This window comes from Natator depressus, chromosome 1 (assembly GCF_965152275.1).
Source record: "Natator depressus isolate rNatDep1 chromosome 1, rNatDep2.hap1, whole genome shotgun sequence".
Classification (NCBI taxonomy): domain Eukaryota; kingdom Metazoa; phylum Chordata; order Testudines; family Cheloniidae; genus Natator; species Natator depressus.
The window spans coordinates 212,997,901-213,010,975 of NC_134234.1; the positions used below are offsets into that span (position 1 = coordinate 212,997,901).

General features: G+C 54.9%; 1 protein-coding gene across 1 annotated transcript in view; it reads right to left on the reverse strand.

Annotated features, from left to right (window-relative positions):
• Positions 1 to 8,253: 8,253 nt before the first annotated feature.
• The window catches only part of LOC141974932 (antigen WC1.1-like), a 54,620-nt gene continuing 49,798 nt past the window's right edge, over positions 8,254 to 13,075 (reverse strand). The window contains exons 13-15 of the mRNA XM_074934994.1: positions 10,539 to 10,628; positions 9,764 to 9,901; positions 8,254 to 8,546 (exon numbers count right to left, since the gene is read on the reverse strand). Coding sequence (XP_074791095.1) covers positions 8,398 to 8,546; positions 9,764 to 9,901; positions 10,539 to 10,628 — 377 coding nt within the window. The 3' untranslated portion in view covers positions 8,254 to 8,397. The remainder of the gene's footprint in view (positions 8,547 to 9,763; positions 9,902 to 10,538; positions 10,629 to 13,075) is intronic.

The following is a 13,075-nucleotide window of genomic DNA, read 5'->3' on the forward strand; positions in this document are numbered from 1 at the left end:
CGGCTCCTGCAGAACCAACCCTGTCAACCTCCTGCGGAGGAGACAGAGGAAAGGCTCGATCGCCAGAGCGTACAGCTGGCCCGAGAAGAGGCACACCTGCCGCACTCCTTGCCCGAAGCTGACCGGTTCGGTCAGGGTCCAGTTGAGCCTAACCAAACACTCCGCGGAGGCATACAGCACCCGGAGAAAACTCACAAACTGAGGTCCGAATCCAAACACCTGCAGAGAGCTCAGGAGGTACCCATGGTCTACTCTATCAAACGCCTTCTCCTGATCAAGAGACAGGAGGGCGAACGACAGACCATCTCTCCGCTTGAGTTCCAAAACGTCTCGGACTAGAAATAGGTTGTCAAAAATGCTGCGACCCGGGACAGTATAGGTCTGGTCTGGGTGGATCACGTCCACCATCACAGACCCTAGCTGCAGCGAAATTGCTTTCGCTACGATTTTGTAATCCGTGCTAAGGAGTGAGACGGGACGCCAGTTTCGTAAATCGTGGAGGTCCCCCTTCTTCGGCAACAAGGCGAGCACCGCTCGCCTGCACGACAGAGGGAGGACCCCACCCTGCAAAGACTCAGCCCAGACAGTGACTAGGTCTGGGCCGAGGATGTCCCAGAACGCGCGGTAAAACTCCACGGTCAGCCCGTCCATGCCCGGAGATTTATTGGTGGGCATGCGGCGGAGGGCTTCCGAGAACTCGGCCAGGGTGAGAGGCAGCTCTAGCTGGTCTCGGTCGCCCACGCTGACCGTGGGGAGTTCCTCCCAGAGCACCCCGCAAGCGCCAGGATCGGTCGGATCCGGGGAGAAAAGGCTTGTGTAGAAGTCACGGGCCCTCCCACACATCTCCTCCGGATCCGTGAGGGGGGTGCCGTCTTCCGCTAGAAGGCAGGTGACGTGTTTCTTGGCCCCCTCGTTTTCTCCAGGGCATAGAAGAAGCGGGAGCTGCGGTCCATCTCCGGAAGGAGGCGGATGCGGGACCGGACGAAGGCACCTTGGGCCCGGTGGTCCTCGAGGGCCCGAAGCTCCTCCCGCTTCTCCCGGCACGCTCCGCAGAGGGACGGGTCCTCGGGGTTGGCGGCCAGGCGCCTCTCCATCTCTAAGACCTTCCATTCCAACTGCTCTATTGCCGCATTTCTCCGTCGGCTGGTGCCCCGGGTGTAGTCACGGCAGAAGAGCTTGGCGCGTACCTTCCCTAGATCCCACCATCGCCGCACCAAGGGAAAGGCACGCCACTGCTCTCGCCAGGCCAGCCAAAACTCCTGGAAGGACGTCACAAAGCTCTCGTCCTCCAACAGGCTGTTGTTAAAGTGCCAAATACTGTCCAACCGAGCGTGGTGTGACCGATGGGCCTCCACCCGGACAAAAGTGAACGTGGAGGTGTCATCTGGGTGATGGTCACGCCAGACGTCCACTAGGGAGTGATGTTCGACTATTCCTCAGAGAATGTTCGCGGCGGCTGGGCTTGGCTCGGCCCCTGAGCGGTCCTGTTCCTCGAGGGTGGTGTTAAAGTCCCCTCCCAGGACCAGGCACTCGTGCGAATCTAGGGTGCCAAGAAAGTCGGACACCCGCTGGTAGAATTGTGGCCGCTTTGGGCTCGTTTGCGGGGCATAGATATTAACAAGGTTGACCATGAGCCCCTCCATACGGACTCGAAGGTGGAGGAGGTGGCCCGGCACGACCTCAGTGACCCCTAGCACCTCGGGCCATAGGGTGGGGGAGAACAGGGTCGCCACTCCAGCTTGCCAAGTCGTGAAGTGGCTAAAGTATACCCCGTCCCCCCACTCCAGCTGCCACCTGTCCTCGACGGTCGGGTCCGTATGGGTCTCCTGCAGGAAAGCTACAGAGTAGCAGAGTACCCCCCTTCCCGAAGGTAAGAGAGCACCTGGGACCTGCGGAGAGCCATCCTACAGCCCCTGGTATTCAAGGTTGCAATAATAAGAGGCATCATGCGGAGGGCTGGGGGGGTGGGGGTTTCTCATTGGTGGGGGTGTTCGTGGCCCCCGGCGGGTTGCGTAGCAACCCGTGCCCCATCCCGTGGATGAGTAGATCTTTCCGGAAGCCGCGGGCCCGCTCGTAGGCAGCAGCACCGCGCTTTCCTTGCCCTCTGCCCTCCTTTATAAGGGCCCTTGTGGCCTGAAAAATTTGATCAAAGTCCCCCCATAGCTGAAGAGCCAGCTGTACCCTATTGCGGGCACCACGGGTGTGTTCTAAGAACTTCTGTAGTGCATGCCACAGCTCATGGGGCGGTGGGATTACGATTTCCGGGGTATTCCCTGGTGGGGCTCTTTATACAGCCTCGTGGTCCGCTAAGGTGGGTAGGCAGGGTGCGGACCACCGACAGGGCGTCTGACAGGCTGGGGTTATTGAATCCATTTCACGCCTTGGGGTGGAAGGGGATGGCGGGGGAAAAATTGCAACTCCTAATGGGTCGCGACTAGAAAGTGCAAAGACTGCTCCCTGGTGGGAATCTGCAAAAGGCGGGAAAAAAACAACCCCAGGGTCGGCAATAGCATTGCAGGAGGAGGTAAACTGGGCAGGGACAGGGGTGGGGGCAGGGGCAGAGGTAAGGCTCTGGGATTCAGGAGGCAAGCAGCTGAAGGAAGGTGCCTCCTGAGCAGAGTCAAGGGTTAAGGGGTAAGGGAGGGGGCTCCCAGTAATGCTAGGCGCTGGCTCCGTGGTGGTCTTGGCGGCCATGGCATCAGGTGGTGGACCACCTTCTGCAGGGTGCTCGCCCAGGAAGGCAATTAGGGGGAGGGAGCATGGGGAAAGGGGGCTGGGGTGAGGTTGCCCAGCTTGAGGCCAGCTGGCAGTAGATCATCCTCTCCCTGGGTGACTGGGGTCAAATCTAGGGCCTCAATCTCCGCATACATGGAGGAGAGGCCAACTCCTGCTACCCCGGGGTCCTCTCCTCTAGGGCCCGCCTCAACGGTTGCCTCGGGGTTCGCGGGGGGTTCGGGTGGTATCCGGGCAGAAGGGGCATCCTCAGGGGTCTCGGAGGGTAGGGTCTCCCGTGGAGGGGGGATTCTGCCCTCCAATGCCAGTCTGTCTTCCCATCCCGACACCAGCGGATGGATCTCACTCGTGGCCGTAGCGGAGGGCTCGATATCAGTGCCTCCCTTCCTGGTCTTCCGGGGGGCTTCCGCGTCGGATGGATGCAGCGGAGCTCGAGCCTTCCGCTTGCCTCGCTTTCCCTGGACTAGGGTCCAGCCCTCCATAGCGTCGTCTGGGGGTTAGTTAGCAGGGGTCGTGTCGGGGGGCGGAGGCGATGGTTCAGGGGTTCGGGGGGGTAGCGGTGAGGCAGCATGAGGGGCGGGGGGTTCTCCTTGGGGCGGGCCCTCTCCTATACTCGGTAATAGCAAGGGTGGGACTCCCTTGCTCGCCCGGACGTAGTAGGGAAGGTGTCTCTTGGGCCCGGACGGGAGCAGCGATGGATCGAGTAGGAGGAGGGTTGGTTTCAGGTGCCGGGCAGCCAGGGGCGTCGGCAACGACGGGGCCGATGTCCTGCCGGGTCTCGGGAGTCTCGGATACCCCTTCCCCCCGGGCCAAAGGACAGTCTCTGCGGACATGCCCTGCTGAGTGGCAGAGGTAGTACCGGGCCTCTCCGGTGGAGTAAAAGACCCGATAGCGGGCTCCCTGGTAGGGGACTAGGAAGGACCCCTCGAGTGCCTCTCCGTCACGCGCCCCCGCCAGTGGTAGAAGCTGCACTTGCCGGCAGAACGAAAGGACGTGACGGAGGGTGGGGTCCTTGCAGCCCAACGGGAGAGGGCTGATGACAGAGACAAGTTTCCCCAGGGTGTAGAGAGCGGGTAACGGGGCAGCATTGGGTAAAAAGGGAGGAACGGAGGTGAGGACGAGGCGAACGCCCAGGTCTTCTAGCGGCTCTAGGTGGACGAACACCCCCCACACCGCCAGGCCCCTCTCCACCGCCTCCTGGGCGGCAGCCTCCAAAGCTAAGAAAAAAACGACCTTCCCATACATCTTGGAGGCCGCCAAAATAGCCGTGGGTCCTACCACCTTCGCCAACGCCTGCACGTATGTCTCCACGTGGGGCGAGGCGGGCACCAGGAGGCAACGGACACCATACCTCCTGGTCAAGGTGGGGAAGGGGCCCCGGCCGCTGGTGATGGTAGCGGAGGCAGTGGGTGGGCGAGATGATGAGGCGGCAGGCGGGGGGAGCCTGCCACCGCCCGGGCATAGGTCCTGGGGGCAGGGGGAGGGACATTCGCAGAGCTGGTGGAGGGAACTGCGGGGAGGGGCGCCACGGTTGATGACGAGGCCACAGCTGTGGGGGCAGCCCCTGCCATGGAGGGCCTAGATGTTTTAGCGGGGCCCTTTCCTTTCTTCCCGCCTTGGCCTTTCCGGCCAGCTGGGGGCGGGTTCCTAAAATATGGGGGGGCGGTGGGCGCAGCAGCGGCAGTAATCGCCCCGGTGCCTCCTGCTGCCGGTGCCCCAACGGGGGCGGTGGCAAGTATTTTAACAATAGTGGTGGGGGGGGGGGCCTTGGTGGTTGGGCGGGGGGGGTGGGGGAGGGACAGCTGATATTATTAGAGGGGCCTTGCCCCTCTCATTCCCCGCCATTGTGAGCAGGGAGAGACGGGGAGACACTGGAAGGAAGAGGGGGGAGGGGGAAGCAGATTAACCGCTCCTCCCTGCTGGGCTGCAGGCGGGGCCGGGGGGGGGTAGCCAAATGAGTTGGACTGGGACGGGGGGAATAACAGAAATCGGGGTCCGGTGATAGGGGCAAGCCGTGGGATAAGCAGTCCGGGGGGGGGGGGGTGTAGACCCACGCACGTTTGTCCAAAGAGTCTCGTTTGGTCGGCTGTTATGTCCGGTCCGAAAGGCAAAGTTCAAAGCAAACAGCTGGATCCGAAGGCAGATGGCAGGTTGCCAGCAGGGACAGACGGCGGGGGGGCCGTGGCCATTGTAGTAATGGTGGGGGGGTGGGGGGCACCGATGGATCGGGGTGCAGCTCCGTGCCACACCCCCTGTGCCGCCACAAACGCAATTAAAACACTGTCAAACTCCCCCCCACGAGAGTATAATTCAAAAAATTACTCAGTCTTACGGCCCCCTTCACGATGATTTGTAGTTTCCCTGCGTGATTTCTTCTCCAGCTTGTTGGCTGTGTACCAAGGCTTCCGGCGGGCCGAGATAAGAAAGGAATTCCAAACAGACAGCAAAACGGCTGGGTCTGGGGGCTTCCACTCCCCCCTCCGGATAGCAAAATCGGCAATCTTCCCCCGCCTCCTCCGGGGGTTTCAGCTGAGGCAAATAGCTGCGCCCGAAAGCAGGCGTGGGGCGGGGGGCAGGTGGTGGCGGCAAGCTGGAGGCCGACCAGCATGTAAACGGCAAGAAGAAAAAACAACAAAAAAGCAAGCAAGTGTTCCAGGAAGCACTCTAGACAGCTGCATTCCACAGGGCCCTGGGCTGGAAGCCGGAGTAGAGGGTGGGGCCAGGTTCCCCCCAAATTCTCCCAACTCCTGGTCAGACGCAGGAGGAGTCAACCTGGACTGTGGGTTCAGAAAAACGGCCAAGCTGAGGGCTGCCGTGAAGCTCCAAGGCGAGCAAATCCGCCAATAAGTGCAAGACCCACCAAGGTAGAGCAGGAACTTTGTTACTATATATCTGTGATTGGGTGCCCACCCCACACAAGGCCTTGAGGGGTTAAAGTGGCTAGGCAGGATAATTAACTTCCCAGGCTGTGCCTGAAGAATAGGACTGCCAACTTTCTACTTGCACAAAACCGAACACTCTTGCCCTGTCCCCTGCCCCCCCTTCTCCGAGGCCCTGCCCCCCACTCACTCCATCCTGCCCCCCCACACTCTGTCGTTCACTTTCCCCACCCTCACTCACTCACTTCTCATTTACATCAGGCTGGCTCAGGGATCTGGTGTGTAGGTTCCAGGGTGGGGACAGAAATGAGGAGTTTAGAGCGCAGGAGGGGGCTCCAGGCTGAGTCAGTGGGTTGGGATGCAAGAGGGGGTGAGGGCTCCAGCTGGGGGTGCAGGATCTGGTGCCGGGCCAGGGATGAGGGATTTGGGGTGTAGGAGGGAGCCCTGGGCTGTGACCAAAGGATTCAGAGAGCAGGAGGGGGATCAGGGCTGGGGGAGGGGGTTGGGGTGTGGGGGGGCAGAGTGAGGGCTCTGGCTGTGGGTGCGGGCTCTGGGGTGGGGCTGGTGATGAGGGGTTTGGGGTGCAGGAGTGTGCTCTTGGTTGGGACTGAGGGCTTCGGAGAGCGGGAGGGGGATCAGGGCTGGGCCAGGGGGTTGGGGCATGGGAGTGGGTCAGGGGTGCAGGCTCTGAGCCGCACTTACGTGAAGCAGCTCCCAGAAACAGTGACATGTCCCTCCTCTGGCTCCTGTGCATAGGGGCAGCCAGGGAGCACTGCCCCCGCAGCTCCCGTTGGCCACGGTTCCCAGCCAATGTTGAGCTGCGGGGGTGGTGCTTGGGGCGGGGGCAGTGTGCAGAGCCCCCTAGCTGCCCCTACGCGTAGGAGCCAGAAAGGGGGAATCCAGATAGGTAGTAAGAAGCCCAGGGCAACTGCAGCATGGAGTAGGACCATACAGCCCTTGGATGCTTGTGTGAGGGTTGCATGGCTGGAAGCCAGTGTAGAGGCAGGCCCGGGTTCCCTATCAGCCACTGGGAAGTGGCCCAGGGTGCTGGGGATGCCAGCTGGACAGCTCGTCCACAAGGACTTTGAATTCCCTGGAAGGGGAGAACCTTCGTGGCTCAGCCCTCTGGCCAGGTCACTAAAAGGAAGCTGCAGCTCGAAGAGTGAGAGGGGCCATAGGGTGAAAGAGATGATGGGTAGAGACACCATCAGAGAAGGGTAGTTCCTGGCAAGAGCTAACCCCCAGAGCTGCCAGGAGGAGTTGACCCCGTGAAAATATCCAAAGATGGCGTTGGTCCTTTTGGCCACAGCATGGCACTGGGATTTCATGCTGAGTTGTTTGTCCGCTATGACACCTAAATCCTCTTCCGAGTCACAGAAATATGACCTTGCATTTTATTAAAGCTCAGTGTTTGAATGGACCCAAGTGATCCAGATCATAATATCTCTATAACATCCCCCACTTATAAAAGGGAATCCCCTACTCAGTCACCTTCACCTGCTGCTGTCCCTGTTCTCTTTCCTTTTCTCCAGGATCTGCATGTGTCATTTTGGGGGGAGTTCTCCTCCTCTCTTTGCCCTGGAACAGGGTAGCACAGCCCCTGAGATTTCCCTCCTCAGTCTCCATGGGTCAGTGACATGTCTCAGTCATGTCTTTTTAATTTTTCTCTTTTCGAAAGTAAATTGCTGTATTTCTGTGTCTTCATATGACCCCAGACCCTGTTGAATGCAGATGACTGGAAACTCCTTCTCTCATCATTTCGATTTCCATTCTATCCTTCTACAGATGAAGTGACCAAACTGCACGCAGGATTGGTGGTGAAGGAAAGAAAGATATTTCTGTGAAATAGCGATTTACTCTGTGGGCATTCTGGCATTGATTTCACTGAGGCTTCATCCAGAGAACACCTCTGGCTTCTCCACTAGTCAGTACTGAGCTCAGCATTGACTTTAAATTATATTCGTAGATTGTCATGGAAATAAATATTCCACTGTGTCAAAACGATCGGTTTTACTGGGGTTTCTAGTAACAACTCAGTGACTTGTTACTTGTTTTAGCCTTATTGCTTCAGTGGAAACCCAGATTCTTATTAAGCCTCCTCTTGTCATTATTTTCTATAGAATTTATTTTTTGTCCTAGCAGAAATATTCATTCTCTGTATTTATCGCTAATGGGGAATTCTTTTTACCGTTTCCTTCAGTTCAGGTGTGAATTACCCAGAGAGAATTTCCCATTTATCTCCTTGGATTCAGGGAAAGTTTCAGATCTGAATTAGGTTTAGGAACAACCATGTTGCTCATCTCAGAATGTTCTCTTGCTGGTGTCTCACTTTTACCACATGCCTGACAGAACATTCAGTGTAAACCCACCTCCCATCAAACAGCCGGCCATACCCAGAGGTGGCCTGCCCTTGTCTCTTGGTTTGTTGTATCTCAGCCTCTCCCTGTGATGAACCCTGGAAACTGCACAATTCATCTGGCAAGAAACACTTCCACAACAGGGAAGAATTTCAGAAAGGATTTAATATGCAAAAAGGCACAAATTCAAGATGAAGAAATTACAGGCATAAAAAAACAGGAAACTTCCACCCCTTGAAACAATGGAAAATTATACAAAGAAAGTTTAGGAATCTTTTCCCTCTCACACTTGTATTTCTTGCAACTTCACACAAATCTTATAAAAACACCTGCTTTGTCTATCAGACTGGAAGGGACTGTCTCTGGACCATCAGAACAGAGGGAGCATTTCTAAGAGAAAGAGGCGAAGCGTTTACATCAGCACAAGGTTATTTTGTCCAATCACATTGTTCTGATATTGATCCCCCAGAGTTACAGTGTCCCACATCATCATAACCTGTGTCTCCCAGAGGCAGGAACAGGGTTTCCTTCTCCATCCCAGATACACCTTCACTCCTTCGCGAGTGCAGACTCCCACCTGAGAATACCAAGGGAGACACATACAGTCAGTGGATCCACTCTATGGTGATGGGCAGCAGCAGAGCAAGGCGGCGTTTACAGCAGTGGTTCTCAAACTTATTTGATCACCCCCCTTCTTTGTGTCCATTGCAGTTGACGCCCCCCACCCCCACCACACAAGTACATCTACCGATTTACAAAAATCAACGTCCAACTCTCACTAAATATGAAAAGCAGTCGGGCATTGAATCACAAAGAGCCATGTAAGTACATAGCTCCCCGGCTGCCGAGCTCTGAAGGCAGCACTACCGCCAGCAGCAGAGGAGAAGTAAAAGTGGCAACACCATACTCTGCCATCCTTACTTCTGCGCTGCTGCTGGGGGCTGCGCTGCCTTCGAAGCTGGGTGCCTGGAAAGGAGCCGCTGCTCTCTGCTCTGGCTTCTCATGCTGCCCCAGAATATATTCCATGCTCCATGGTTTGAGAACCTTTGCTCTCCGGTGTGGGCTAGGAATTGTTCCCCCTTCAGTCGTCTGGCTTGGTCTCGAACAAGTTCTAATCCATCATCTCGATACACAGTCTAGAAATTAAAACCTTTGGTTTCCAGACCAGCTAACACTGCCCAGTGCCAGCTATAGCTACCTGTAAATTTTTAAAAAAATCCCAAGCACTTACCAGCCAGGAGCACTTAAGGACATCAGAACTGTCACTCTGCCCTAACAATGAAGATAAGCATCAAGTACTAAGCAATGCACATTTCATCACCACTGCACCTCCTCTGCTCGTGGCACAACAGGGAGGGAAGTGGAAATTTAGGCCAAGGATAATGGGCTAAGCCCGACTTTTACAGGAAGTGTCATGGGCTCTTTAGCATTTGTGCAGCAGTAACATGACTTTGGTTTATAAGATTCTGCCCAAAAGATACACGTTCAGTAAATAGGTAGGAATCCAGTACATCAAGAGTAGGGCAGCCACACAAGGATTTGAACCTAGAGCTTGAGGGAATCCGAGCTATCCTGCTGGTTTGACCAGGAAGTACCACCCAGCACAGATCCTACTTTTCCTCTCTCTATTTCCGGCACTAAAACCTCTTCTTTGAGGGAATGGAGAGATGAGAGAAGGAGAGTTTTTCTCACAGGCGTTGGGTGGGCAAGGGCTGTTCCCTTGCTGTGTACCCCACATTTCCAGCTACCCCACTCTGCAGAGACACTGTGAAGTGCAAACAGTTCTCCACTCACCTGTCTGTGCATCCCTGTCACTTGCCCCAGTGCCTTTTTCATCATTCTGCCCCAAGCCAGGGTCACCTTCAGGGACACACGCTTCTCTGGCATCATCGTAAACAGCCCCTGGGACATCTCCAGGCAGGGCAGGGGCATCTGACGTGAAGATGGGAAGTAATTAAGAGAATATTCACAATGAAGACAGAAATAAACTACAAGCTGCAGATGCATCAGCCTCACTGGTCCCTGGGGATCTCTCAGCACTTAACTTCCACCTTCAGGGCATTAAGAGAAGCCCTTCTCTCAAACCCTCAGACTGCGGGATTTCACATATCACATTGATTTGATATATTTCAGGAGCTAATTGAGAGGATCCTAGAGCTCCTAGATTACAAGCGTGGGGGGACGGGGAGCCAGCTAAAAGGTTGGAACATGGGTCCTTGGGTGTAAAATCTCTATGTCCCCCCCAGCACAGCGTGTCTGACACAGATGTATATAAGCTGGGACAGTGACCTGAGCCAAGTATAGCGTGGGCAGCTCCTCAGCGAACTGCTCCTTCAGTCCCTGCTATGGGCCTTTATTATGCCTTTGGACATCACATGCTTCCTTACACCTGGGCCTCCACACAGCTCTTGTCATGCACCTGGTCAGCGCCCCCAGCGTTACGCCAATAGAGAATATTGGTGGGTGAACTTCCTGGTTTTCTTAACAAACCACTATTGTCCCTCCTGGGAAATACAGTTAGTTTTTTGTCAGGGTGACGTTGCTTCCAGGAGGCGGATTAAATGCTCACCTCGTCCGTCTGGAGTCTGGGGGACATCGTTCAAGGCAGGCTCCTCCACGTTATCATAATCCAACTGAGACCCCCCTGGGGAAACTCCCTCTGGAACAGCAAACACCACACTCAGCCCATGGCACCAGCAGCATCTCTTCAGTGCAAGTGGCCCTTCTAACTAGAGCTGTTTGTCATGGCACATGAGAGGGGAAGTTGCAGGGGGCCCATGCTGAGAAGGGCACAAGTCGGAGAACTACAGTAAAACAGGAGTCCCAGAAATAACAAGGGGCCAATCCTGTCCCTGCAGAATCCAACAGCAGCTCTTTTATGTGTTTCAGTGGGAGCAGGATCTGGGTTGTGCTGAGATAACAGGTTGCAACACGGGCACTGCCAGGCCAGAGCCGGCCTGTGTGAATCCAGCTGATCTCTGCAGACAGGTTTGAATTTTCCTATTTCACTGGGGAGGGGGAACCTCCCCTCTGCAGGAATTAAAGCTCCCACTGGGAGATCACTGGCCTGATCCTTTGTGAGCTCCTGCTCTCCACTAGCCTTTCAGGCAGCCCAGGGCTCAACTTGGCAGCTCTCCAGCTTCTCAGCAGAACTGGCTCATCTGCTCAGTGTCTCCCCCACCCAGCCGCAGGTTAAACTCCCACAGGGCCCAAATCACGGACTCCCTTGAGAGCAGCTGGGGTAGAAATGCCGCCCTGTTTATAATTAGAGATGGGGCCAGGCCGGGAAGTTCAGGTCCAAGATTTTGCTTCAGCCTGTTATAGCGACAGGTGCCAGCCCCAAAACTGAGATCCGAAGCTGGGGTCAGAATCTGCAAATCCCCCCTCCCACAAAGTTCTGGTGGGTTTTGATCAGTGAGTTGGGCTGAGCCCATCTGTAATTATAACATAGGACAATCTTATGTGAGCAACAAGGGTGATGTCGTGGTGGGAATCTGCTATAGACCACCGGACCAGGGGGATGAGGTGGACGAGGCTTTCTTCCGGCAACTCACGGAAGTTACTAGATCACAGGCCTGGTTCTCATGGGAGACTTCAATCACCCTGATATCTGCTGGGAGAGCAATATAGCAGTGCACAGACAATCCAGGAAATTTTTGGAAAGGGTAGGGGACAACTTGCTGGTGCAAGTGCTGGAGGAACCAACTAGGGGCAGAGATCTTCTTGACCTGCTGCTCACAAACCGGGAAAAATTAGTAGGGGAAGCTAAAGTGGATGGGAACCTGGGAGGCAGTGCCCATGAGATGGTCGAGTTGAGGATCCTGACACAGGGAAGAAAGGAGAGCAGAAGAATACAGACCCTGGACTTCAGAAAAGCAGACTTTGACTCCCTCCGGGAACTGATGGGCAGGATCCCCTGGGAGAATAACATGAGGGGGAAAGGAGTCCAGGAGAGCTGCCTGTATTTTAAAGAATCCTTATTGAGGTTATAGGGACAAACCATCCCGATGTGTAGAAAGAATAGTAAATATGGCAGGCGACCAGCTTGGCTTAACAGTGAAATCCTTGCTGATCTTAAACACAAAAAAGAAGCTTACAAGAAGTGGAAGATTAGACAAATGACCAGGGAAGAGTATAAAAATATTGCTCGGGGATGCAGGAGTGAAATCAGGAAGGCCAAATCACACCTGGAGTTGCAGCTATCAAGAGATGTTAAGAGTAACAAGAAGGGTTTCTTCAGGTATGTTGGCAACAAGAAGAAAGTCAAGGAAAGTGCGGGCCCCTTACTGAATGAGGGAGGCAACCTAGTGACAGAGGATGTGGAAAAAGCTAATGTACTCAATGCTTTTTTTGCCTCTGTCTTCACGAACAAGGTCAGCTCCCAGACTACTGCACTGGGCAGCACAGCATGGGGAGGAGGTGGCCAGCCCTCTGTGGAGAAAGAAGTGGTTCGGGACTATTTAGAAAAGCTGGACGAGCACAAGTCCATGGGACTGGATGCACTGCATCCGAGAGTGCTAAAGGAGTTGGCAGATGTGATTGCAGAGCCATTGGCCATTATCTTTGAAAACTCATGGTGATTGGGGGAAGTCCCGGACGACTGGAAAAAGGCTAATGTAGTGCCCATCTTTAAAATAGGGAAGAAGGAGGATCCTGGGAACTACAGGCCAGTCAACTTCACCTCAGTCCCTGGAAAAATCATGGAACAGGTCCTCAAGGAATCAATTCTGAAGCACTTAGAGGAGAGGAAAGTGATCAGGAACAGTCAGCATGGATTCACCAAGGGCAAGTCATGCCTGACTAATCTAATTGCCTTGTATGACGAGATAACTGGCTCTGTGGATGAGGGGAAAGCAGTGGACGTATTGTTCCTTGACTTTAGCAAAGCTTTTGACACGGTCTCCCACAGTATTCTTGCCAGCAAGTTAAAGAAATATGGGCTGGATGAATGGACTATAAGGTAGATAAAAAGTTGGCTAGATTGTCGGGCTCAACGGGTAGTGATCAATGGCTCCATGTCTAGTTGGCAGCCGGTATCAAGTGGAGTGCCCCAAGGGTCGGTCCTGGGGCTGGTTTTGTTCAATATCTTCATAAATGATCTGGAGG